The sequence below is a fragment of the Somniosus microcephalus genome, chromosome 14 (assembly GCF_052327205.1).
Source record: "Somniosus microcephalus isolate GS21.2 chromosome 14, FLI_Smic_1.0, whole genome shotgun sequence".
Lineage (NCBI taxonomy): Eukaryota > Metazoa > Chordata > Chondrichthyes > Squaliformes > Somniosidae > Somniosus > Somniosus microcephalus.
In genome coordinates this window covers 48,639,781-48,664,225 of record NC_141000.1, presented here as the reverse complement: position 1 = coordinate 48,664,225, position 24,445 = coordinate 48,639,781, and the positions used below count along the sequence as shown (strand labels likewise).

General features: G+C 43.6%; 1 protein-coding gene across 11 annotated transcripts in view; it reads right to left on the bottom strand.

Annotated features, from left to right (window-relative positions):
* The window catches only part of dmd (dystrophin), a 2,562,635-nt gene that overhangs the window by 99,666 nt on the left and 2,438,524 nt on the right, over positions 1-24,445 (bottom strand). For all 11 annotated transcript variants that reach the window (XM_086007360.1, XM_086007362.1, XM_086007361.1 and 8 more), the window contains 4 exons: positions 23,337-23,538; positions 19,826-19,911; positions 14,272-14,429; positions 2,970-3,136 (listed from right to left, as the gene is read on the bottom strand). In XM_086007360.1, the coding sequence (XP_085863486.1) occupies positions 2,970-3,136; positions 14,272-14,429; positions 19,826-19,911; positions 23,337-23,538 (613 nt within the window). The remainder of the gene's footprint in view (positions 1-2,969; positions 3,137-14,271; positions 14,430-19,825; positions 19,912-23,336; positions 23,539-24,445) is intronic.

Below are 24,445 nucleotides of genomic sequence, written 5' to 3'. Positions count from 1 at the left end.
TGCAGGTGCAGCAGGTGATCAGGAAGGCCAATGGAATCTTGGCTTTTATTGCAAGGTGGATGGAGTATAAAAACAGGGAAGTCTTGCTGCAGTTATACAGGGTATTGGTGAGGCCACACCTGGAATACTGCGTTCAGTTTTGGTTTCCATATTTAAAAGATATACTTGCTCTCGAGGCGGTTCAGAGAAGGTTCACTCAGTTGATTCCGGAGATGAGGGGTTTGGCGTATGAGGAAAGGTTGAGTAGGTTGGGACTCTACTCATTGAAGTTCAGAAGAATGAGAGGCGATCTTATCGAAACATATAAGATTGTGAGGGGGCTTGATCGGGTGGATGCGGGGAGGATGTTTCCACTGATGGGTGAGACTAGAACTAGGGAGCATAATCTTAGAATAAGGGGCTGCACTTTCAAAACTGAGATGAGGAGAAACTTCTTCACTCAGAGGGTAGGAAATCTATGGAATTTGCTACCTCAGAGAGCTGTGGAAGCTGCGATATTAAATAAATTTAAAACGGAGATAGACAGTTTCCTAGCAGACAAGGGAAGGGAATTAGGGGTTACGGGGAGAGGGCAGGGAAGTGAATGTGAGTCTAGATTCGGATCAGCCATGATCCTATTGAATGGCGGAGCAGGCCCGAGGGGCCGTATGGCCTACTCCTGCTCCTCCTACTTATGTTATGTTCTTAATTTACCTTTCCTAAGAATTCCTTGTGAGCCAAGAGGTACAGGAGTGCTCACCCGAACCTCGCAATGAGTCCTTGGGCCTCCCCAGTCGCGGCCTTGTCTCTTCCTCCTAACACCGGCATTGCCGGGAAACCACCCCCAGCACTTCATGCTGCAGACTTTCCTTTGTGTTCTCAGCATCCTCCGGCGCCTGACACGATTTCCACTCCCATCTGCCACTTTCGGGCGGGAGATAGTGATGGATTATTAAACTGAGGGCCGGGAGTTAAATGGCTCGGGCCTCACACAAGCTCTCTGCAGGGGCTTCCCTCCCATACCGCCCACTGGCTGCCCGGAATGCACCCCAAGTTAAAAGCGGGCCCAATTATTCTGGAACTTAAATTTATACTCCGAGCTGAGATTAATGACTTTTAAAACATTTCTGTGCCCGTCAAGGTGTCGGCCCTGCACCGCTCAGTATTCTTCAGTGGCCCCTGCGGTTGCCAACAAAAGATAAGTTATTATTTTTAAAAAATTTAAATCCACCCTGTGGAGCCACGAGGACCAGGAATGCCCCTCCCAGCTCTACAACAGTCCCAAAGACTTTTGCCGGCCCCCATTCGGCTATCTCCCGATCGGCTCCACCCCACTCCCCTCCCAGCGGCCCAAAATTAGCCTCCCACTTCACCCATGAGCTGCCTGGGGACATATACAGCTCGCCAGTCTAATTTAAATGAGGCCTGAGGGTCTCAGGCCTACCTGTTCAGGTGCAGCGATCGTTCTCTGCACCCAGTTTGCACTAGCAGGACGACGCTATCCAATTTCCACCCCTTAATCTTTGCCCCCTTCAACTGTTTCTGGTTCTTTTGTAATACATCAGTTGCCATGCTCTGGTTAACACCAGGTCAGTTAGAAAACACTTCAATCCCTTGTTTCTGAGGCACCAGTCTAGACTGTTGTAAACTAGTCTGATCATATTCTTCCTATTATTTCCTCATACAGAGGATAAGATGTCCAATTATATTGTATTGTTCTCTAGCGCAGGGGAAGGAAGCTACTTTGTTTAGTTGTCTTTGTATTCCTTGTAAAAATTCAGTGAACAGCATGACAACCTTTTGTTTCAGTAATGCTTGGATTTTTAGTGTCTTGTAAAAGCTCTCCCATTTGCTGCAAGTGAATGTTTCTGTGTGTATAGGAATTCCTGCTGCATAACTTCTGTGTAAGGTTGCTATGGCCACCTGAAGGTGCGTTGTCTGGTACTGCCCTCCAGGTAAATGTCATTTTCTGAGAGTTTATTTTGGGTACTTTAACAGTGGAATAGCAAGTCGAATTGCAAGTCCAAGTCAAAGGCTAGGCCGCTGTAATCCAGGTTTATCAATCCATGGATTTTTGTGCTTTCAGTACAAGGTTTTGGCTGAGTTTATAAGAAAGAGTTTATATACCATCTGGGAGATTGAATGGAGATTTGTATGATAGTTAAGTCTGGTGCTCCCAGATCCTAAGTACTAGAGATAGCTCAAGCTTGCTCGATGAAGTTAGGTTGTTTACTGAGGATCACATAGCTGTTTAAGGGCTGGTTTCAATGACAGTACAAGATTGTTTGTGAAGCATCATTTGGGCTGCTGGAACTGTGAACAGAGGTCATGTGGATAGGTACATAACGGTTAGAACGGTGTAATTAAAGTTACAATACATGAGCCTCAAAATTCCTGTAAATCTGCAACGATGGCAGGACTTCTGCTAGAACTTTGTTTATGCCCTGACCCCAGCCCATTTCCTAGGGTCAGGAGTGAAAATTGAAAAACTTGCCCATTTTCAAATATGCCGGATTCCCTAATTCAGAGCCCGTAACAACACTGGATGCCAAGCAAGAGTATTTCTGTTATTTGCCTCTCATTATAATACATCCGCCTATATTTTGGCAGATGTATTAGATGCCCAATGTCACTTATGGCAGAAAGTGCTGAGAGTGCAGGGAGGTAGTGAAACATCCTCTGCCCATTTGCTGCTAAGTCCATATAACCAGACAAGAAATTCAGGGCTACGGTTTTGTCAATGATTATTTCTATGATTGTTTTGAAATAAACAGAATAAATAAAGCTACCCCTTAATCTTACACAGATAAAACATTTCCCTTTCTGCCATTTAAAGAATCAAAATCTCCACAGCGTCTAAATAAAAACGACCTCAACCTTTCACTTAGGCTGTTCTAAAATATTCAATAGGTCTAACATTTTTGAAATTATCTCAGTTAGGCAACAATATCAGACAACTAGGGAAGAAACATGGAAAGATATATGTGTACCTGAATCCGATGATAGGACATTCCTTGCAGATATTGCACTTGGCCTGGTGTTTGGCAGTCTCAGCTGCTGCCACTCTGTGAAGTACTGGCATCCAGACCATAGACTGTGGCTCCAGCCTCATCCAATCCAGGAACAAAGCTGCCTCAATCTCTGGCTTGTTATTGGCCTTAGGTGTGGAAGGGAGAAGAAATTCAAAGCAGTAAATACTGTGCATTTGATTTATTTGGAATGTTAAGCCAGTGCTGGCACATAGTTCTAACTCATGTTTGCATATTCTTAATTCATAAACAGATAAAGCTTCAAAGCAGCAATGGCTCAGTGGCAACTAAAAGGTTTCATTATCAGAATGCTCTAAAGTAGTGAACAGCTTGTTTTTCTTTCTTTGTATATTATAGTGTATAGGACAGAGCTGAAGGTAACTCTATAACAAGAGCAGTTAGCTCATGAATATGACCCTGATGGCTGCTGAGAACTCGGAATAAATGGAGAAGTTATATTGATTTCCCATAGCACAATGCTTGCCCCAACCACCCTGCTACACAAAATTAAACGTATCTGCACCAGTCCCAAGTGAGAAAATGTACCTTTTAAGTGTTAAAGTAAAACAGTCACCTTTAGTAAAGGGTTTACAATTGGAGGTTGGAGGGTCTAAAAGTGACCTTGCTTATTGCTTTTTTATTCCAAAAATATACTAAAATTACTTATCTGCAACATTGTAAAGTTTAATTAACTCAAGCAGTAACAGTACGTGAACCACATTGTGTGTTTCGCTGGAGACCTCAGAGATGTGGTATACATAAAACTGGGAGATCAGACTTCAGACTGCATCCTTGAACTTAACAGAAAACTTTTCAAATTCCAAATCTAAAATGTTGAATCTACACGTTGAGTTTTACTGAAAGCATCCCAGCGGGTAAATGAACCACATGGTTGGGGTAATTTTGACATTGTGCAATGGTGTAAAACAGGTGACAGCAAATCGGCAGCCAGTTTGAAGTCAATGGAAATAAAAATCGGGAAAGTTTTAAAACAGGCTGCCGATTCGCTCTCACTGGTTTTACACTATCCCACAAAGTCAAAATGACCCCCGGTGTGATAGTAAGCTATACAGACCAGAAGTCCCAGCCTGTTCCTGGTCTGTGCTGAATTATCTGATCTCAACTGAACTAGCAGTTGGACTTCTACACTCGATCACAGTACCCCTGCATTAGTGAGCAGAAGTAAATCAGTTTGATTCCCCTTCCTGGATGAAAAGGAAAGAATGCAAATGCTGGAAATGTGAAATAGAACAGAAATACTGGAAAGGTACAGCAAGCATTTGAAAAAAGGAAAACAGGCTAATGAAGGGTCTACAATTGACTCATGAAACTGTCTTTTTTTGTCTTTTCAAATTCTGATGGGCGTTCTGTTATTTTCAGCTTTTTCTAATTTTATTTTCTTCCCAGTTTTGATCACTATCCAATATTCCTACAAAGTATTACAAAGTATGTACAGCACAAACAGGCCATTCGGCCCAACAGGTTTATGCTCCACCTGAGCCTCCTCCCACCCTACTTCATCTAACCCCATCAACATAACCTTCTATTCCTTTCTTCCGAGCTTCCCGTTAAATACATCTATGTTATATTCGCCTCAACTACTCCTTACATTCTAACCACTCTCTGGTTAAAGAAATTTCTCCCGAATTCCCGATTGGATTTATTAGTGATTCTCGTACATTTATGGCCCCTAGTTCTAGTCTCCCCCACAAGTGGAAACATCTTCCCTACATCTACCCTATCAAACCCTTTCATAATCTTAAAAACCTCTATCAAGTTACCCCTCAGTCTTCTCTTTTTTAGAGAAAAGATTCCCAGCCTGTTCAATCTTTCCTGATAGGTCATTCCTCTCAGTTCTAGTAAATCTTTTTTGCACCCTCTCCAGTGTCTCTATGTCCCTTTTATAATATGGAGACCAGAACGGTTCACAGTACTCCAAGTGTGGTCTAACCAAGGTTCGATACAAGTTTAACATAACTTCTCTGCTTTTCAATTCAATCCCTCTAGAAATGAACTCCAGAGCTTTTTTATTTTAATGGCCTTATTAACCTGCGTCGCTAGTTTTAGTGATTTGTGTATCTGTACTCCTAGATCCCCATGTTCCTCTACCCTATTTAGACATTTATTTTCCAAGGACTATGTGATCTCCTTATTCTTCCTACCAAAATGTACTACACACTTATCAGTATTGAAATAACAACAGAAAATGCTGGAAACACTCAGCAGGTCAGGCAGCATCTGTGGAGAGAGAAACAGAATTGACATTTCAGGTCTGTGACCCTTCATCAGAACTGGAAAAAGTTAAGAGATGTAACAGATGTTAAGCAGGTGCAGAGGCAGGGAAAGGGGAGGAAAGAACAAAAGGGACGGTCTGTGATAGGGTGGAAAGCAGGAGTGGTTAAATGTGGCAAATGGGGGTGGCAGAATCATCAACAGCTGCCCCGCCTGAAAAATAGGGGCAGAGGTTATAGTCTAAAATTGTTGAACTCAATGTTGAGTCCAGAAGGCTGTAAAATGCCTAATCGAAAGATGAGGTGCTGTTCCTCGAGCTTACGTTGAGCTTCATTGGAACAGTGCGAGAGGCCGAGGACGGTGAGGTCTGAGTGGGAGTGGAGCGGAGAATTAAAGTGACAGGCGACCGGAAGCTCGGGGTCCCCCTTACGGACTGAATGGAGGTGTTCCACAAAGTAGTCACCCAATCTGCATTTGGTCTCCCCAATGTAGAGGAGACCGCATCGTGAGCAGCGAATACAGTATACTAAATTGCAAGAAGTACAAGTTATCTGTATTTAAGTTAATTTGCCAATTACCGCCCATTCTGCAAGTTTATTAATGTCTTCCTGTATTTTGTTGCAGTCTGCCTCTGTATTAACTACACCCCCCAAATTTGGTGTCATCCACAAATTGTAAAATTGTATTTCCAATTCCCGAATCCAAATCGTTTATGTAAATAGTGAACAACAGTGGTTCCAGCATCAATCCTTGTGGAACGCCACTTCCCACCATTTGATAATCTGAGTAACTAACCTTAACCCCTACTCTCTGTTTTCTGTTTTGTAGCCAGCTTGCTATCCATTCTGCTACTTGTCCCCCGACTCCACGGGGGAGAATTTTACCCCAGAAAATGGGTGGGCTGAGGTCAGGTAGGAGGTTACAGCGTTAAAAAACTGAATCCCGACCCCAACCTGCCCACTTCTGGTTTTAACGGAGGCGGAACAGGGGGCGGACAGCCAACCTGTTCCCAGGAGGCAGGTCGTCCATTTCAAAATTATAATGAGGCTGGCGTGCCTCAGATTTAACCAGCATTTCAAATTTAACTGTGGCTGGTCGGGTTTCTCAGGCCTCAGAGAACCTGCCAGCTAATGTAAGGCGAGGACTGCTGGATCCAGGGGTAGATGCCTTTACACTTACCTCCTGGATCCAGTGTGCCTGCATCATACACCGTCCCCCGCGATTGAAGAACCCCACGAGGCTCCGATCCCCCCCTCCTCCTCACCAAAGAGGCCTCCGATTCCCCCCACGAGCACTCAGATCCATGCTCTCCCCGCCCCCAGCCCCCGGATGCTCCGGCCCCGATCCTCTCACCCACCTCCCGATCCTCCTGAGGGCTGATAAACTGCAGTCTGTAGATCACACATGACCCTTGATCCCTGGCAAACCAGCTGCCGTAATCCATCGGCTCATGTCCTATTTTCGCCTATATTTTCTTATTTTTCCTGTTTGAATTTTGTGGGCCTTTAAGGCGAGGAAAGGATTGTTTGTAGAGCTGTTGCCTAACCGGTGAATAAATGCTAAATCAGAACAACCAGGGTCCGTTAGTATCTCGAGATAAATGTAACATTAATGGGAGCATTGATTTCAATTTTGTACGTGAGGCTCCACCGTATGCACCTACGTGCAGAACAGGTTCGAGCGGCTGAAGGGCTTACCCCTGTTCCTATGTGGTCGATGAAGACAAGAAGCTCGATTACCCTGCGGTATGGTAGAGGTCAGCAGAGATTTGCAACCAGACCTACAGCAGCACCTGTACAGCGGCAGTATTGTGCTACTGGTGCTGGTATAGATGCAATATTTGTGTGAGGATATCAATAACTTATTTGCCCCGACAACGACCCAACTTTTTTAATGTTTTTTAAAAAAAAAATTGCATTCATGTTTTCGTACCTGTAGCTTTTCACGTAAACAGCCACAGGGATTTGGAACTTAATGAATGCACTTGGTCAGTGAACACAATTTCATGGTAAAAGCATTTTATATCTAAGAGGATTTAAATGTAATTTTTTTTTTACATTCGTAACGCATGTGATAAGAAGCTTATATCTTGCTGCACAGTTTGGACCTCAGAGCAGGTGCTGTAATCTGTATAATCCCCGTCTATCAAAACCGTGGGCTCAGATATTGCAACAGGATAGTTTTACGGTACATCAGAAAACTGTCTTACAATACCTTCACAATAAGAAAAAGGTTCTCAATATATATATTTTCTATGACTAATAAACTAAATTTACTATGTGCTGACTCTGACTGTAGTACACTTTTACAGGTGCTACCTTGCCCAATTAACCATTCTTTACATCTGACACCATAAGGCAAGTGTCAGCAAGCTATTTAAATATGCACGGCATCACTGTCAAGCATTGACTTATTTAATATTCACACATACACATCTTCCAGCAGGTTTTTCCCACCCCAGCCCAGGTCTGCTGAAGCTAATCTTTCTGTCCCCAACCATTGCCCTGGCTGAAATTAGACCTGGGATTAAACCCTGATGCTTGAGGTCTGTATGACTCAGTCCTATGGCACGTGATGCATTTACCTACTAAACTATCAGGGGAGCTATACAGTACTTGCTCTTAGGTGAAGTAATGTATTGAAGGCCAAGGACCTAGGGGGAAAAATTGTCTTGCTTTGTGCCTCCCGGTAGCGCCCCGTGGCGCTGCGCCTCTGCCGATGATGTTAACACCGTGCACAGCACACCGCTCGCGCCCCAACCACAAACTTGGCTCGCACTCCCTGACCTACCGCCGGATGCTATGGCCAACAGGGTCAAGGTGTTGTGTTTGCAGCCGGGGCGGCGCAAATTAAAGGGCAGGTGCCAGGCAGCCTTTTTTGGGGGGCCGCCTGCCAGCACCTGCCCCCTTTCGCCTCCTCCTGCAGGGTGCCGGCCGTGATCGGTCAGCCCGGCACTCCTCTCGAGTGCCGGGCTCTTTTGCTGGCAGCCTGCTCCCCGGTGGTCCAGCAGAACCCCGGTGTGCACTGCGCTAGGCCCCTCCCCTTTAATCAAGGGACGGAGGCCTGCAGTACTGCAGCGCTATGTGCCGACGCGTGTGGCGCTGCGATTTTCAATGGGAGCGCCTCAAGAGGGAGGGGGAGCGCTTCCAGTAGTGCCCCACCTCCTGCTTGGGGCGCTTCCATTCAATTTTGGGCGTGGGGGTGCTAACTTTTTTTAAGTAGCTAAAAGTCGCGCCCTGGCGAAGTTAGCACCCCAAAGGGGGCGTGACCCAATTTTTCCCCCCTACAGTTTTAAAACCTTGGAAATGCTTCCTACTCAGTTGTACACTTTATTAACTGAAGAAGTTGCAAGCTCCTAAAGAATATGCAGCTCAAAAAAACCTTTGTGAATGTTAATCATTCTTTTGCTGACATTTATGGTGGAAGGCATTGTTGGGTCATTTGGATCAGAATATGTCAAGGGTAAATGGTAGTCTGAGTCCTTTTGTTGAGAATGGACCCTTCTGATTGCAGACATCTGCTTTGCCATGTGAAGGTCTCACTGCTAGATAAACGAACAAGAACATCTGTTACTGTGGCAGGCAATAGTCACCTATGTTATTTATTGCTCCTGAAGCGTCCCACTTGACAATGGGTGCATATGGAGACCCAACAGTACCAATTGGTCTAATGTTTACAAAGGTGCTGACTAAAGAACATAGAAGTGATTGGTGTCAATATTTACGCTCTCTGTCAAATACATTAGCATTAGACTTCATTACTTGTGCACAGTCTAGAGATAAATGAGACAGCAAGATAAAGAAAAAGTTGTCCTTCAAGACCACTTAGAGCTGGGAAAAGTATATCATAGCACACTACGCTCATCTAAATTCTGTTCATGAAAGGTGTATTTGCTAGACTTAAATTGGATATATAAACTAGTTTTTTAAAAAGAACTAATGGAAGATGTATTACTAGAACACAAACCAGCTGATCTCCTGTCCAGTCTAAATCCGTTTCTGTGTAGTCCAGGAGTTATAGCAGTGCAGTATTTAGAACGCAAGACTAGAATCAAACTCATTCCATCGTATAAGAATGCATGTCTGGCACCAGTTACTGGACTCTTATTAACTTTTCCAGAGTTTCCAATAAATATACACTCTGAAAGTTTGCTCAAGGAATAAGATTCGCTTTGAAGTATATTTTGATTAAATAGTTTCCTTTTCTCTCCCAATATTAGGAACCAGACTAAAAGAGCCATATAACATTAGGAAATTACTGCCAGTGGTTCTGCTACTGTAACAAAAATCAATCCTGATTTTTGCTTCTTTTACAAAAAATGTTACAATGTTTTCTATTTGCTGAGCTAATGCAAGTTGTGAAATCTGCAACTGTAACAGATTTTTTGTTGGTAAATTACAGAAACTTGTGTTTTTGGGGGGAAAACTGTTTTAGTTCAACTTCAATAAAGACATTTTGTCACAAATCTGCCACATCTCTTCCTCAATACAACTTTCAGAATTTCTTTCCCCCTACACAAGTTAGGGACTTATACAAAATGCTTCACAGAACAGGCAGGGAATTAAGGGAACTCTGAGGAACTGTTAAGAGACATCAAAAATGTGCAGACACTTCATACAATGTAGGCACTAGTACCATAAGCAAAAACATATACATCAGGCCCTGACAAGCAGACAAGTGAATTGCAGTGACTATATAAACATTCTAAAGCATTAGTTATTATCCATACTATAGCCAAGGTTATGCATCCTTATGTGGTAATAAGGAACACGTGTATAGGAGCACCTCATTCTATATAGGTTCACTCAAGCACACAGTGAAAAATATTTTTATACTCTGACAACTAATATTGGAAGCATAAAATAATAGCCTCTGAATCGGAAATCACATGCTGGATCAAGAGACAAAAAGCCCACCAATAGCAGTCCCAGTGGGTTACTGGATAAACTGCAGAGTGTGGCACTGAATCACATGGGTGAAGAAAGTCTCCATTTTTATTCTGGGTGTGTGTTGAGTTTTCTAATCTTGGCTAAGACAGCAATTAAGCTGCTAATAATGGCAGGCAAAAAGAAAGAAAGCAGGGTTCCTGCTCCTGATTTCCATTCCATGCTCCCTGAGTGAAGTGCATGTGTGTGGACAGGATTGGGCTTGACTTTTGCCACTGGCCAGTCGCCCGAAGTGCATTCAGGGTAAACGTCCACGCTAATGATATAAATCACATTGCATCATCCCATCACCTGCACATAACACCACTGAGAGGTAAATAACACCTGACTGTTCTCTCACCCCAACCAACAAAAGCTTTGTCTAAAATTTCTTATGAAGAAAAGTGCTCTTTAATTTACTTAGTCATTGAAGATAGACATCCTACCGTTTTATTCACTACTAGCTGGGGGTGCCCGGCGGTGCCGAGGCTTTTTCGAGGGCATGTTGTTGTTGGAAGAGAGAGAGAGAGAGAGAGAGCGACTGGGGGGGGGGGGGGGGGGGCGGAAGAGAGAGAGAGAGCGACTGGGAAAATACAGAGCAAGAGAAGGAAGGTCATTGAGAAAACAAAAAGCAAAATACTGTGTATGCTGAAAATCAGAAACAAGAACAGAGAATGCTTGTGCAGAACTGTAACATATTAATAGAATCAGAAAAAGGGTAGAAGGAAATATATATTGTAATATCAAAAAAGAGAGACCAACTCAGAAAAGAATGAATGGAATGATATCGATGATCATCTCAGTCAAGTAACATAAGAAATAAAAGTAAAGGTGTATAAATAGTTAAAGAGGCCTGGGGAAACCTTTTTGTCATTGGCCTCATATACTGTTTTTTTTTCGTTTATGGGATGTGGGCGTCGCTGGCAAGGCCAGCATTTATTGCCCATCCCTAATTGCCCTTGAGAGGGTGGTGGTGAGCCCCCTTCTTGAACTGCTGCAGTCCGTGTGGTGAAGGTATTCCCACAGTGCTGTTAGTAGGGAGTTCCAGGATTTTGACCCAGCGACGATGAAGGATGGTGTGTGACTTGGAGGGGAACTTGGAGGTGGTAGTGTTCCCATGTGCCTGCTGCCCATGTCTTTCTAGGTGGAAGAGGTCGTGGGTTTGGGAGGTGCTGCCAAAGAAGCCTTGGCGAGTTGCTGCAGTGCATCTTGTAGATGGTACACAATGCAGCCACGGTACGCCGGTGGCGGCGGGAGTGAATGTTTAAGGTGGTGGATGGGGTGCCAATCAAGTGGGCTGCTTTGTTCTGGACAGTGTCAAGCTTCTTGAGTGTTGTTGGAGCGGCACTCATCCAGGCAAGTGGAGAGTATTCCATCACACTCCTTATTTGTGCCTTGTAGATGGTGGAAAGGCTTTGGGGAGTCAGGAGGTGAGACACTCACCGCAGAATACCCAGCCTCTGACCTGCTCCTGTTGCCACAGTATTTATGTGGCTGGTCCAGTTAAGTTTCTGGTCAATGGTGACCCCCAGGATGTTGATGGTGGGGGATTCAGCGATGGTAATGCCGTTGAATGTCATGGGGACGTGGTTAGGCTCTCGCTTGTTGGAGATAGTCATTGCCTGGCACTTCTGTGGTGCGAATGTTACCTGCCACTTATCAGCCCAAGCCTGAATGTCGTCCAGGTCTTGTTGCATGCGGGCATGGACTGCTTCATTATCTGAGGAATTGTGAATGGCGCTGAATACTGTGCAGTCATCAGCGAACATCCCCATTTCTGACCTTATGTTGGAGGGAAGGTCATTGACGAAGCAGCTGAAGATGGTTGGGCCTAGGACACTGCCTTGAGGAACTCCTGCAGCGATGTCCTGGGGCTGTGATGATTGACCTTCAACCACCACAACCATCTTCCTTTGTTCTAGGTGTGACTCCAGCCAGTGGAGAGTTTTCCTCCCCCCCCTGATTCCCATTGACTTCGGTTTTGCTGTTCCGACAAAGTTCAAGACAACCTTCAATAACAGTACCTCCTTTTTTCTCTAAGCCAGTGTTGTCCAACAGAAATCACTAACTATCCACAAGTGTGGCTATGGCGACACAACTTCAGCTACATCCACAATTTTAGTAGATAACGCCTTGCACACAATACAAGTAAATGTACCTGAACAAACATTTACATCAGTAACCAAGAAGTAAAGCACTCACAATGATCAAAAAACACTCGCCCTCTGCTTTTCGTCTTACCATATGCCAACAAATGCACTAAGGATAAAGCACACATGTATATGTTGTGCGAATATGAGTATTGAGATCACATATCCAGTGACAGTGTGTATTACTCATTTTTTATTTACTAATCAGAAAAGCAATTCTTCACATTTGGATTCCCAATGAGCCACATGTGGCTAGTGGCTAATGTATTGAACAACACTGTCCTGTGCAACATACAACCCTCTGGGGTCTGGACACTGACTTCAGTAACTTCAGCTTTATCCTTATGATCAAACCTTTTTTCATACCTGAACCCCCCGCACTTCCCAATCGCAGCTTTCCAATCTCTCTTATTTCCCCAGGCCTACCACTTTTTTTCTTAGCAATTTACACACCTTTTGTTTCTTTAATGTCTTAATGCTCCTATCCATTACTTGACAGTCAGTTTGCTACATGATCCCACTCATGAGGGGAGAAATTCCCCTGGAGGGCCGTTTGGGGAGCGAAGTGAAAAATGTATGGAAAGTTAACGCCAGGCGCTAACCTTTTCAAACATTTGTTAAATTCCCTCTTTTTGCTCCAAGAGGGAAGTGGAGCTAAATCAAGCGCTCTGCTCGCCTCTTGGAGAGCAAGAGGCGGGGAATGTCCCGATCCGGGGCGATGTGTGCAGCAGCGCCACGTGTGGCCACGCATGGTGCTGCCACATTGCAGGGGCTCTTCCCTGCATTAAAGGTTTCACTGTAGATTTCTGGGCCACCGGGGAGCGGGAGTGCCACGCGATCAGCCCGGCACTCATGCAGCATGCCGGGCTGAGCGATCGCAGCCCGGACGTCGCGACCAGTGGCCGAAAATATATATATTTTTTTTCATCGGCATTTTTTTGGTCGGCCGCCCACTTCGCCTTTAAGTTGCGCCCAGTGAGCGGCCAGCCTCACTGTTCGCAACCCCTGCAGCAGTCAGTATCATCGCCTGGCGCTGCTGTGGGGCGTAAAGGGGAATTTTTCTCCTGAGGAGCTACTGGGGCGCTGCGCCCAGAGATGACGTCATGCTCTCTGGGTGCAGAAGATCGGTGCAATACCCGGTAGCACCACCACTAACCTCCCACGGAATTTTGTGGGAGGCGCGGTTATTGCCTCGGGGGGGGGGGGAGGCAAAGAGCCACTTGCGCCTCGTTAGCGCCTCACGCCGGAGGTGCAAATGAGGGGAATTTCACCCCCATGATTTCTGTCTGGATTTGTCTATCGTCTCAATGTATGTATGTTTTCCCTCCTCCCCTTTATCTGATTCCTATTCCTTTCCACCTCTTAAGTTTCAGTTTTGAAGAACGGTCTGCACCCAAAACGCTCACCTGTCTGTTCTCTCTACAGATGCTGGCTGATCTGTGGGGCCTCCAGGCGCTTTCTGTTTTTGTTTCAATGTGAAAGCGTTTGTTAAGTACTTACAGGAGCCAGGGGGCAGATACATTATTAAAAGCCTCTTTGATTTTGGTTGGCTGCACAAGTTGGAAGGCTTGAGACAGATGAGGTGAGCTAGAGAAATTAGCAACGGCCACATTTTTTGCCTACCCCACCAATAAAGCTATCTTGAAATATAAAGAGGGTGATTTTAACAGCAACCTCTCAAAACCCTTAATTCCTCAGAGCTGCTTTTCAAAGGACTCTGCATTCTAAACGAGATATGAGGTTCTATTATAATTTAATGCTGATAGGGTTAGATGAAGGAGGGTGGACTGGGAGGAGGCTCGTGTGAAGCATAGAACACCGGCACAGACCAGTTTGGCTGAATGGCCTGTTTCTGTGCTGTAAATTCTGTGTAATTCTATGAAATTTATGCATTAAATCTCAATTAGCCAGTTCACTACTGGAAAAAGAATCCCGACAAAAGCACCATATACTTACAAACTGGAAGCAGCTTCGAACACTGGGTTCAATGTTGCTGCCTCCAAAAGATGCAACCTCTCCCAGCTGGCGTGGAATCTGAATTGCGTCATGCAATAGAAGCCCGAGCCTGCGCTGATCACAGAATCCAGTGGGACTTGCCACTTGCTTGAACAGATCTGCAAAGAAAAGACATTTATATTAGGGAAAGATAAACTATTTTAGTGAAGGCGCGCTCTAGGACACCATACTGCAGGAACAGAGCATCAACACAACAAATACTTAATTAACTCATACTGAATTGAAATGAACTGCTGATTCAAATGAAACAGCCCTGTGTAAACTGTATAGCTCAGCATCACTTGGATTCAATCCTAGACCCACTCATCCAACTCCATGTGTAAACCATGTAATAGGTTCTTGGTGTAAACAAATTTTACGAATTCCAGCGGATTGCAACCGCAGGAACGCTACCAATCACTCATATTACAGTGCTGGCAATTTAAAGAACCAAACAGAAAAAATAACTTGCATTCATGACCTCAGGACATCCCAAAGTGTTTTATAGCCAACGAATTACTTTTTGAGGCAAACCTGGAGGCCAACGTCCTCACAGCAAAGGCCCCACAAACAGCAATGAGATAAATGACTAATTAACCTGTATTGGCGGTGTCGGTTGAAGGATAAACGTTGGCCAGGATACCAGAACTCCCCCACTCCTCTCCAAACTTACCATGGGATCTTTTACATCCACATAAACAGGCAGACACGCCTTGGTTTAATGTATCATCTGGCGGATGGCAGCTCCAAAAATGTAGCAATCTGTCAGTACTGCACTGAAGTGGGGACTTGCAGTAGGACATGAACCTTCTGACTCAGAGGCAGGAGTGCTACCACTGACCTATGCTGACATTAAGGTACATGTGTATAGTATACTACACATCTCTCTGCAGTACAGTTTCACTATATATCACACATCTGTTTGTAGTACAATTTCACTATATACTACACACCTGTTGTAGTTTCACTATATATTACACATCTTTTTTTAAATTTGTTTATGGGATGTGGGCGTCGCTGGCAAGGCCAGCATTTATTGCCCGTCCCTAATTGCCCTTGAGAAGGTGGTGGTGAGCCACCTTCTTGAACCGCTGCAGTCCGTGTGGTGAAGGTACTCCCACAATGCTGTTAGGTAGGGAGTTCCAGGATTTTGACCCAGCCACGATGAAGGATCTATTACAACAGTGACTCCACTTCAAAAGTACTTCATTGCCTGTAAAGCGCTTTGAGACGTCCAGTGGTCGTGAAAGGCGCTACATAAATGCAAGTCTTTTTGTTTTTGTTTGTAGTTAACTCGCACCAAGTCTCGTTCACCATTACCCGTGTTCGCTGACCTACATTGGCCCCTGGTCCAGCAACGCCTCGATTTTACAATTCTCATCCTTGTTTTCAAATCTCTCCATGGCCTCTCCCCTCCCTATCTCTGTAACCTTCTCCGTCCCACAGCCCTCTGAGATCTCTGTGCTCTTCCAATTCTGGCCTCTTGAGCATCCCCGATTTTTATTGCTCAACTATTGGTGGCTGTGCCTTCAGCTGCCTAGGCCCTAAGCTCTAGAATTCCCTCTCTAAAGCTCTCCATCTCTTTGCCTCTCTCACCTCCTTCAAGACGTGCCTTAAAATCTACTACTTTGACCAAGCTTTTGGTCCTAATATCTCCTTACGTGGTTCGGTGTCAAATTTTGTTTGGTAACGCTCCTATGAAGCACCTTGGGACGTTTTACTACATTAAAGACGCTATATAAATGCAAGTTGTTGTTGTATGGTTTGACTGTATACTACACATGCTTGTACTTTCACTATATACTACATGACTGTTGATAGTGCATACAGTTTCAGTGCATACATGCACATCTGTAGTAGGTTCATTATACATTCAATTAAAGTGAACTAATAAATCTACATCAGGCTCATTCAAACTGCAATCAAGCCCTGTGTTTAAAAAGGTTTACTCTGAAAGAATCCATTACATTTTGCCAGCTTTCCTACTCCTCTCTTACCCTATTATGAACAGTTACAAAACCTGGTAAGGTTCCACTGTGTATGTCATCTCAGTCTCAAGCTCAATACTCTGTTCACTGATAAAAATGTTTGGGACTTGACGAGATGCTATTTATATTACAATGTCTCAATTCTAAAGCAGAAATTCATCTTCCTCACGCCAGACTTGGTAGCAGCAGAGGCTTGTGCCAGAGCTGTGGTGAGCTGTGTATTCTGAAATTGGTGAAATCTATCAATAGTACGATTCAGTGCCAGAACAGTCAAAACAGAGTCACATCTGGCTGAGAGATCACTCCATCAAAATGGCAATAGCAGGAAGAGCTCATGATAAACCAGTCTTACAGTGTGGCTGTGTAGAAAATCTTGACTTCCAGTGCTATGGGTTCCTCCTGTCATTAATGCACCTCTGTCTTTAATTAAACTCCATAAAATGGACACAACAAAGTCCAATTTCTACCCCTCCATGTCCTTACAGCAAGATCCTAATCAGACATTTAGCAAATATAAAGCATATATCTACAATTTACGTGAAAAATTAAAATGCAAGCAAGCAATTTGTGGAAAATAATCCATTTTCTATTTAGTTTATAACCACTAAAGGAGTCCCACTTTCAAAGAAATGTTTTCTTTTGTTTGAGGAGGTAGAAAAGCCAGAAAACCCGCACGCCACTTACTCCATGAATATACTATGTGAAAGTAACACCACGGTAGTGCATTCATGCCAACAGGTCATGTGATTGAATACAAACAAGAAAAGGTTTGTCATACATTTGCTTTATGATGACAATGCCCCTTTTAAGATTTCATAACTGTTACAGTGCTCCTGTATCTACAGTAATTCTTGTACTTTGCAAGAATATCTTGCTGTACACTGATAACGGAGATACATGAAAAACTGTTATGTGTGCTGGTGTTACATTGACGACACATTAACAGTTTGCCATGATTTTAATACCAGGGCATTACATGGTGTGCGAGGCAGAACAAACAGGATTTGTGCATTCTTCTTAGGGATGTAACTAGGCATCTTCAAGTGAGCTATTTTCAATGTAATGGGGCCTATTGTGGAAGTGGCGTTTGTGAGTTAACAAGGCATGCTAACCTCAAACTTGTATTAACTGCTGCGCTTCTTTATGATTTACTAAAATATTATAACAACTTCATTGTTTCCTTGCTTATCATTTGTGCAAAAATACAAGAATATAGAAAAATCATCAAGGGAATAGGGTTAAATGAAAAGGGAAAATACATACATTTGTATATACATACACCAACAAGCAAAGGGAACCTTGGATGACAAGGGATATACAAAAATGCATTAGAAATAAAAGGGGGGCTTTTGGCAGTTACAAAAGACTAAAGACGGAAGAAGCCCTAGAGGAGTATAAAAAGTGCAGGGGCATACTTAAAAAAGAAATTAGGAGGGCGAGGAGGGGCCATGAAATAACACAAGCGAGCAAAATAAAGGAAAATCCTAAGATGTTTTATAAGTATATTAAGGGCAAGAGGATAACCAGGGAAAGGGTAGGGCCCATTAGGGGCCAAAGTGGCAATCTGTGTGTAGAGCCAGATGATGTAGGCGGGGTTTTAAATGAATTTTTTGCATCTGTGTTCACTATGGAGAAAGACGATGCGGACATAGAAATCGGGCAAGGGGACTGTGACATACTTGAACATATTAGCATCGAGAGGGAGGAGGTGCTAGCGGTTTTAGCAGGCCAAAAAGTGGATAAATCCCCAGGCCCGGACGAGATGTATCCCAGGCTGCTGTGGGAGGCAAAGGAGGAGATTGCAGGGGCTCTGACACAAATTTTCAGAACCTCTCTGGCCACAGGGGATGTACCAGAGGACTGGAGAACAGCTAATGTAGTACCATTATACAAGAAGGGTAGCAGGGATAAACCAGGGAATTACAGGCCAGTGAGCCTAACATCTGTGGTAGGGAAATTATTGGAAAAAATTCTGAGGGACAAAATTAGTCTCCACTTGGGAGAGGCAAGGATTAATCGGGGATAGTCAGCATGGCTTTGTCAAGGGTAAATCATGTCTGACAAATCTGATTGAATTTTTCGAGGGGGTGACTAGGGGGGTGGATGAGGGAAATGCTGTGGATGTGGTTTACATGGACTTCAGTAAAGCTTTTGACAAAGTCCCGCATAGGAGACTGGTCAAGAAGGTAAGAGCCCATGGGATCCAGGGTGCCTTGGCGCGTTGGATCCTAAACTGGCTGAGTGGCAGGAGGCAGAGGGTGATGGTCGAAGGTTGCTTCTGTGACTGGAAGCCTGTGTCCAGTGGGGTACCTCAGGGATCGGTGCTGGGTCCCTTGTTGTTTGTGATCTACATAAATGATTTGGATGAGAATGTAAAAGGTATGATCAGTAAGTTCGCAGATGACACGAAAATTGGTGGGGTGGTAAATTGCGAGGAGGAAAGCCTCAGGCTACAGGACGATATAAACGGGTTGGTCAGATGGGCGGAAAAGTGGCAAATGGAATTTAACCCTGAAAAGTGCGAGGTGATGCATTTTGGACGGACAAATAAGGCAAGGGAATACACAATGAGTGGTAGGACCCTAGGAAGTACAGAGGGTCAGAGGGACCTTGGTGTACATGTACATAGATCCCTGAAGGCAGCGGAACAGGTAGATAAGGTGGTTAAAAAGGCATATGGGATACTTGCCTTCATTAGCCGAGGCATAGAATATAAGAGCAGGGAGGTTATGATGGAGCTGTACAAAACGCTGGTGAGGCCACAGCTGGAGTACTGTGTGCAGTTCTGGTCACCTCACTATAGGAAGGATGTGATTGCTTTGGAGAGGTGCAGAGAAGATTCACCAGGATGTTACCTGGGATGGAGCGCCTCAGCTATGAAGAAAGACTAAACAGGCTGGGGTTGTTTTCCTTGGAGCAAAGAAGGCTGAGGGGGGACCTGATTGAGGTGTACAAAATGATGAGGGGCATAGATAGGGTAGACAAAGAGGAACTTTTCCCCTTAGTAGGGGGGTCAATAACAAGGGGGCATAGATTCAGGGTAAGGGGCAGGAGATTTAGAGGGGATTTGAGGAGGAACTTTTTCACCCAGAGGGTGGTTGGAATGTGGAACTCAATGCCTAAAAGGGTGGTAGAGGCAGGAACCCTCACAACATTCAAGAAGCATTTGGATGAGCACTTGAAATGCCATTGCATACAAGGCTATGGACCAAATGCTGGAAAATGGGATTAGACTGGACAGGGATGGATGGGCGGCGCAGACACGATGGGCCGAAGGGCCTCTTTCTGTGCTGTAAAACTCTATGACTCTAAAGCTAAGATCCATGAAGTAGAGAACCACCAAGGTTGAAGAGAGTCTATGCTAACATATAATGACGAACAGAGAGCCCTGTCAGAATCACTTTTCCCTCTTGTAAAGCTGATTTTATCGTGGTAGATCAAAAAAGTCTATTTTTACTTCAGTGAATTTAACAAAAACAGATATGACAGCAGAAATGGGGCCTTTAAGAATTCCCATACAAACTTACAGCGATATTTGTCCTCCAGGTGTGCTTTGCACAGCGACATGATGCCACTTTTAAAAGACAGGACACGAATCTTGCCTGTTCGACCACTAGATAGAGGGGGAAAAATCACCATTAGGCTTATTTATCAGTGACGTGTTTCCAATAGAATCAACTGAGATTTACAAATAAAACTTTGCTTTTTTGTTGTGTTACAGAAATGACTTTGCTGTGGCATAAGATAGTTTGAAATTCTAGAACCATGCAACCTGGGGCAAAGCAAATAATAATCCCCTGAAATCCCAGAACCTTAAGGACTGAGGATGAAGCAGACTAAATTGTGCAAGCAACAGTACAATGATGGGGACATGACAAAAACCCTTTGGGATTGGATAACACAAGAGTGTTTCACACAAATCTAGTCACTAGACAATAGTCTGAAAATGTGTACATTTCTCTAAGAACATGTGAAAAGGAGCTCATGTTTACAAGTAACTCAATGTCATCCAACAGGCCACACTCAGGTGTCTCATGATGTCACAACTGAAGGTTGCCCTGATCAAACACGTTCGGTACTCTGTATAAAGTATTTATTATATACCCACGTCTTTTTGTAGAGCAAGTGCTAAGCATTGGCAACTATTTTCTGCTGTCTGTATTAAATGAAATGGCAGCCCTGGGATACAGCACATTAGTCAGACACCAATGACAAATGCTAGTCGTTCAGCTTTATAAACTGCAACTTGTGCAAGATTTAAAAGACCATGAAACAGTCCTTGAAAATCTTTTGTTTCTGCAGTGAGAGAACAGCCAGAGCAACTGGGTTTCATATCTTCATCACAATGGCAGCACACTCAAGTGACCCAATATATGTTGTTATGCCATTTACATCGTTATATCATATGTTTAAACAAGAAAAAAAAGTTATGCAAATTTTTTTCATGAAGACAGTGGCTCTTTTATTTCCAGTGTGCACAATGGTGAGATACAGAAGGGGTAATTTTAACCGAATCCACTGGGCGGGTTGGATCGTTGGTTTTCCACCCTGGCGAATATTATTCTCCATTGACTTTAATGGCAAGTAAAATCGGTTGGGGTGTAAAACCAGCATTGCACCAGATCCTGTAAGTTTCCCAATGGACGGGTTAGGTTAAAATTGCCGCCAATGGGTTAATTACCACCATCATTCAACACAAGTACTAAATAAAATTTATAATCCTGGTTTTAATTTTGCAATAGATCAAGTATTAATCAAAAATCACAGCCGTGATTTCTAAAGGGGCATGCAATGAAAACATACTGGGCTCTTCGCTACGTGCATTGCATGCCGTGGATTTTGAGCTTCACAGACCCAGAAAGCACCAGGTTCAATTTCTGGTCTGTGCTGCATTAGGGCAGTGGAAGAGGAATAAATGGCTTTAGTATTGCTAAACTTGGGAGTGGAAAGAAAAAAAATCTGGCAATTCCCACTTTTGAAAGCTGTGCATATGCTGGAAAGCATACACGTGTAGGTGTAGCATGAAGACAGGACTGGGCTTCGGTGATACAGCCCCCACAATTGAATAGATTGCCAGTACTGTCTGGGCTCACACTTGAATTGTCACTGAGGTGAGTTAGCAATGTCGGTGGAACAAAATGCAGCACGATCAGAGAGTGGGCAACTAAAGGGGGGGAACTGAAAGGAAAAAAATATTACTGTAATTATCTCATCTCCTGTTCATAAGATATTTTTCAGTTCAATTTTAATTTAGTTTCAACAAATGGTTTGGAGTTGATTAATTCAGACTGGATACCAGAAATTCTTCAAATTCTCCAGGCCACCTTATTTTCTGGGAGTTCAGCTCTCAGGCAAAGCATCTCAATACGGTTACTGTGGCCTACAATGAGAATTTGCAATGAAGGAGTATGCAATGAAACCATCTGCACACTGGAGATAAATCTGAATTTATAACTGTGTGGGTATTGCCAGTATCTCAGCCAAGCATATAATATACTGTCAACATTTACTGTTTTCTCACTCCCTCAGAATGCAGTGTCTCCATTATAAGCACTTTCAGGGTAGACAATCAACTCCTGGAATGGATACAACCACACAACAAATTCTTAATTTACACAGAGATTGAAAACCAACATCCCACTGTTCTCTCCTTCAGTATTTTGCTTTTCATTTAAAGGAGCATGGCTGCTGCCAAATGTTACACTTAACACTGTGCTTTTCAGCTGCTAGCAGTAGAAAGCATCGCTGATGCCAAAGATTATACACTGTCCTCTGCTGCGTCAGGTTATTGTTCTAGAAATTTATTTGGGTGTCTAACCTCCAGGTCTTTAAAAACAGAAAGCGCAAAGATGCTTTTTGATAATGTGGAGAGTTGCAATCGCAGATTAAATCATGACCGCAAATAAACTTATTTCACTCACTAACAGTGTTACTAATTATGGGATGAGCTGTGGCTCTTTAAACTACAAATGGTCATTGTGTGATGTGATTCAAAGTGCCTTAAGTTGTGCTGTATTCAGTGCCCATGACCTTCCTGTAACACTGTGAATATACATTGTTCAGTGGCTCACTGGGTTGAGCAGTGTTTATATTAAAATGATAAGAAGAAATCAATTGACAAAAGTTCTACCTTAAGCTATGGATTGGGAATGTCCCAATGTACCTGCTGGAGTTAGAGTGATGAAAAATCAAGGTCATTTTATTTTCCCATGGGGTTACTTTTTAAGAATAAGTTGCTCCCATTTTCTCTAATAATTTGTTCCTCCTTTCTTCATCTGTCTGGCTTGGCACTTTGAAGCCAAGAGGACAATCGAACAGCCTGGCTGTCATCGTTTGGTCGCTAGTTGTTGTTGGAGGGGGGGACTGCCCAGGTAAGACTCCCTCCTCCAAGATTCCATGCCCTGCTGGGAAAGTCTCCAGCCTCCGCTCTTGCTTAATGGTACTCAAGATTGGATACCGAGCGGAGCGGGTCCCAAACATGCATCCGTTCCTGCCTTACGACATTGAGAAATGGCACAGTAAAGCTCAGCATTGCTATTACTCAGCATCCCTTTTTAAGTCTTAAAGGGCCACTCGTCATGAAAACTATCCGGCAAACTTTTTTTTTTGTTTAAGGGGGCGGGGGAGAAAAATTAGATGATGCCATATGGAAGATGTTTTAATGCGTCTATGTCCACAAATAAAAAGTTTGCCAAATACTTTGCTCCTGAAGTCAGTGTCTCTTTATTTTTTTGACAGCAGCTTCTAGGTATTCTATGCAGTTTTAAATAACGGAACTCGAAATATTCGGGAGCTGAGTTTTTCTCAATAATGTTTGTGGGTCTACATTTATTGTCAAGCTTGATCTTGTTCATGGTAAGGTGACAGAAACTGCCACAGCATTTTTAAAAGCCAACAGACAGAGTGGCCCTGATAGCCTGTCCTTTGACCTGGCTGTTTTCCAGAAATAAAAACCAGGGTCTCATCCCCCCCCCACAATCCCTTTCTTCCTGTAGTGGTGCTGTTTGAGTTAGTTACACTGTTCAATGCAACACATACGTGTCATAGACATTGAGGAGCCAGTTAAGACACATGTCCACACAGAGAGGCACATTGACGAGGTTACTGTGTTCCTGTTCCAGTCGATCGTAGATTGAAGTCAGGCAGTTAATTATCTCCAAAATATCCATTAGTTGATCATTTTGCTTTAGATTGTGCTGGTCAAAGGCCTCACAAGCACTTGGCAGAGAGAGAAGATCCACTGTGGAGAAAAAGAAAGAAAACTTAATAAAATTGCATTTGAATTGTTAAAACATAATTATTTGATAGCATTCCCAAAGGCCAAATCAGTAAGATGGTATCACATTACTGCAAACCAACCTATGTGCATCTACCGTGTAATATAATATGGTCCAGTATAAAACTATTCGGCATGAATCTTATACTCAATGTTACCAACCACAATAAATTATTCACCAATAAAACAAGTCATGTTTGAGGAGGGAGCAGAAGCGTCAGCACACAAGCCCTTTTTTCACTTGAGTAACATATAAACTACAGTACAGTCATATAAGAACTTAAGAAATAGGAGCAGGAATAGGCCACTTGGCCCCTCGAGCCTGCTCTGCCATTCAAGAAGATCATGGCTGATCTAGGGCTCAAAGCCACTTCCCAGCCCGCTCCCCATAACCCTTCACTCCCTTATCTTGCAAAAATCTGTCTATCTCCACTTTAAATATATTTAATGACCCAGCCTCCACAGCTCTCTGGGGCAGAGAATTCCAAAGATTTACGACCCTCAGAAGAAATTCCTCCTCATCTCAGTTCTAAAAAGGCGGCCCTTTATTCAGAGACTGTGCCCCCGAGTTCTAGATTTCCCCATGAGGGGAAACATCCTCCCTGCATCTACCCTGTCGAGCCCCCTCAGTATCTTATATGTTTCGATAAGATCACCTCTCATTCTTCTAAATTCCAATGAGTATAGGCCCAGTCTGCTCAACCTTTCTTCATAAGTCAAACTCATCTCTGGAATTAACCTAGTGAATCGTCTCTGAACTGCCTCCAATGCAAGTATATCCTTCCTTAAATAAGGAGACCAAAACTGTACGCAGTACTCAAGGTGTGGTCTCACCAATACCTTGTACATTTGTAGCAGGGCTTCCCTGCTT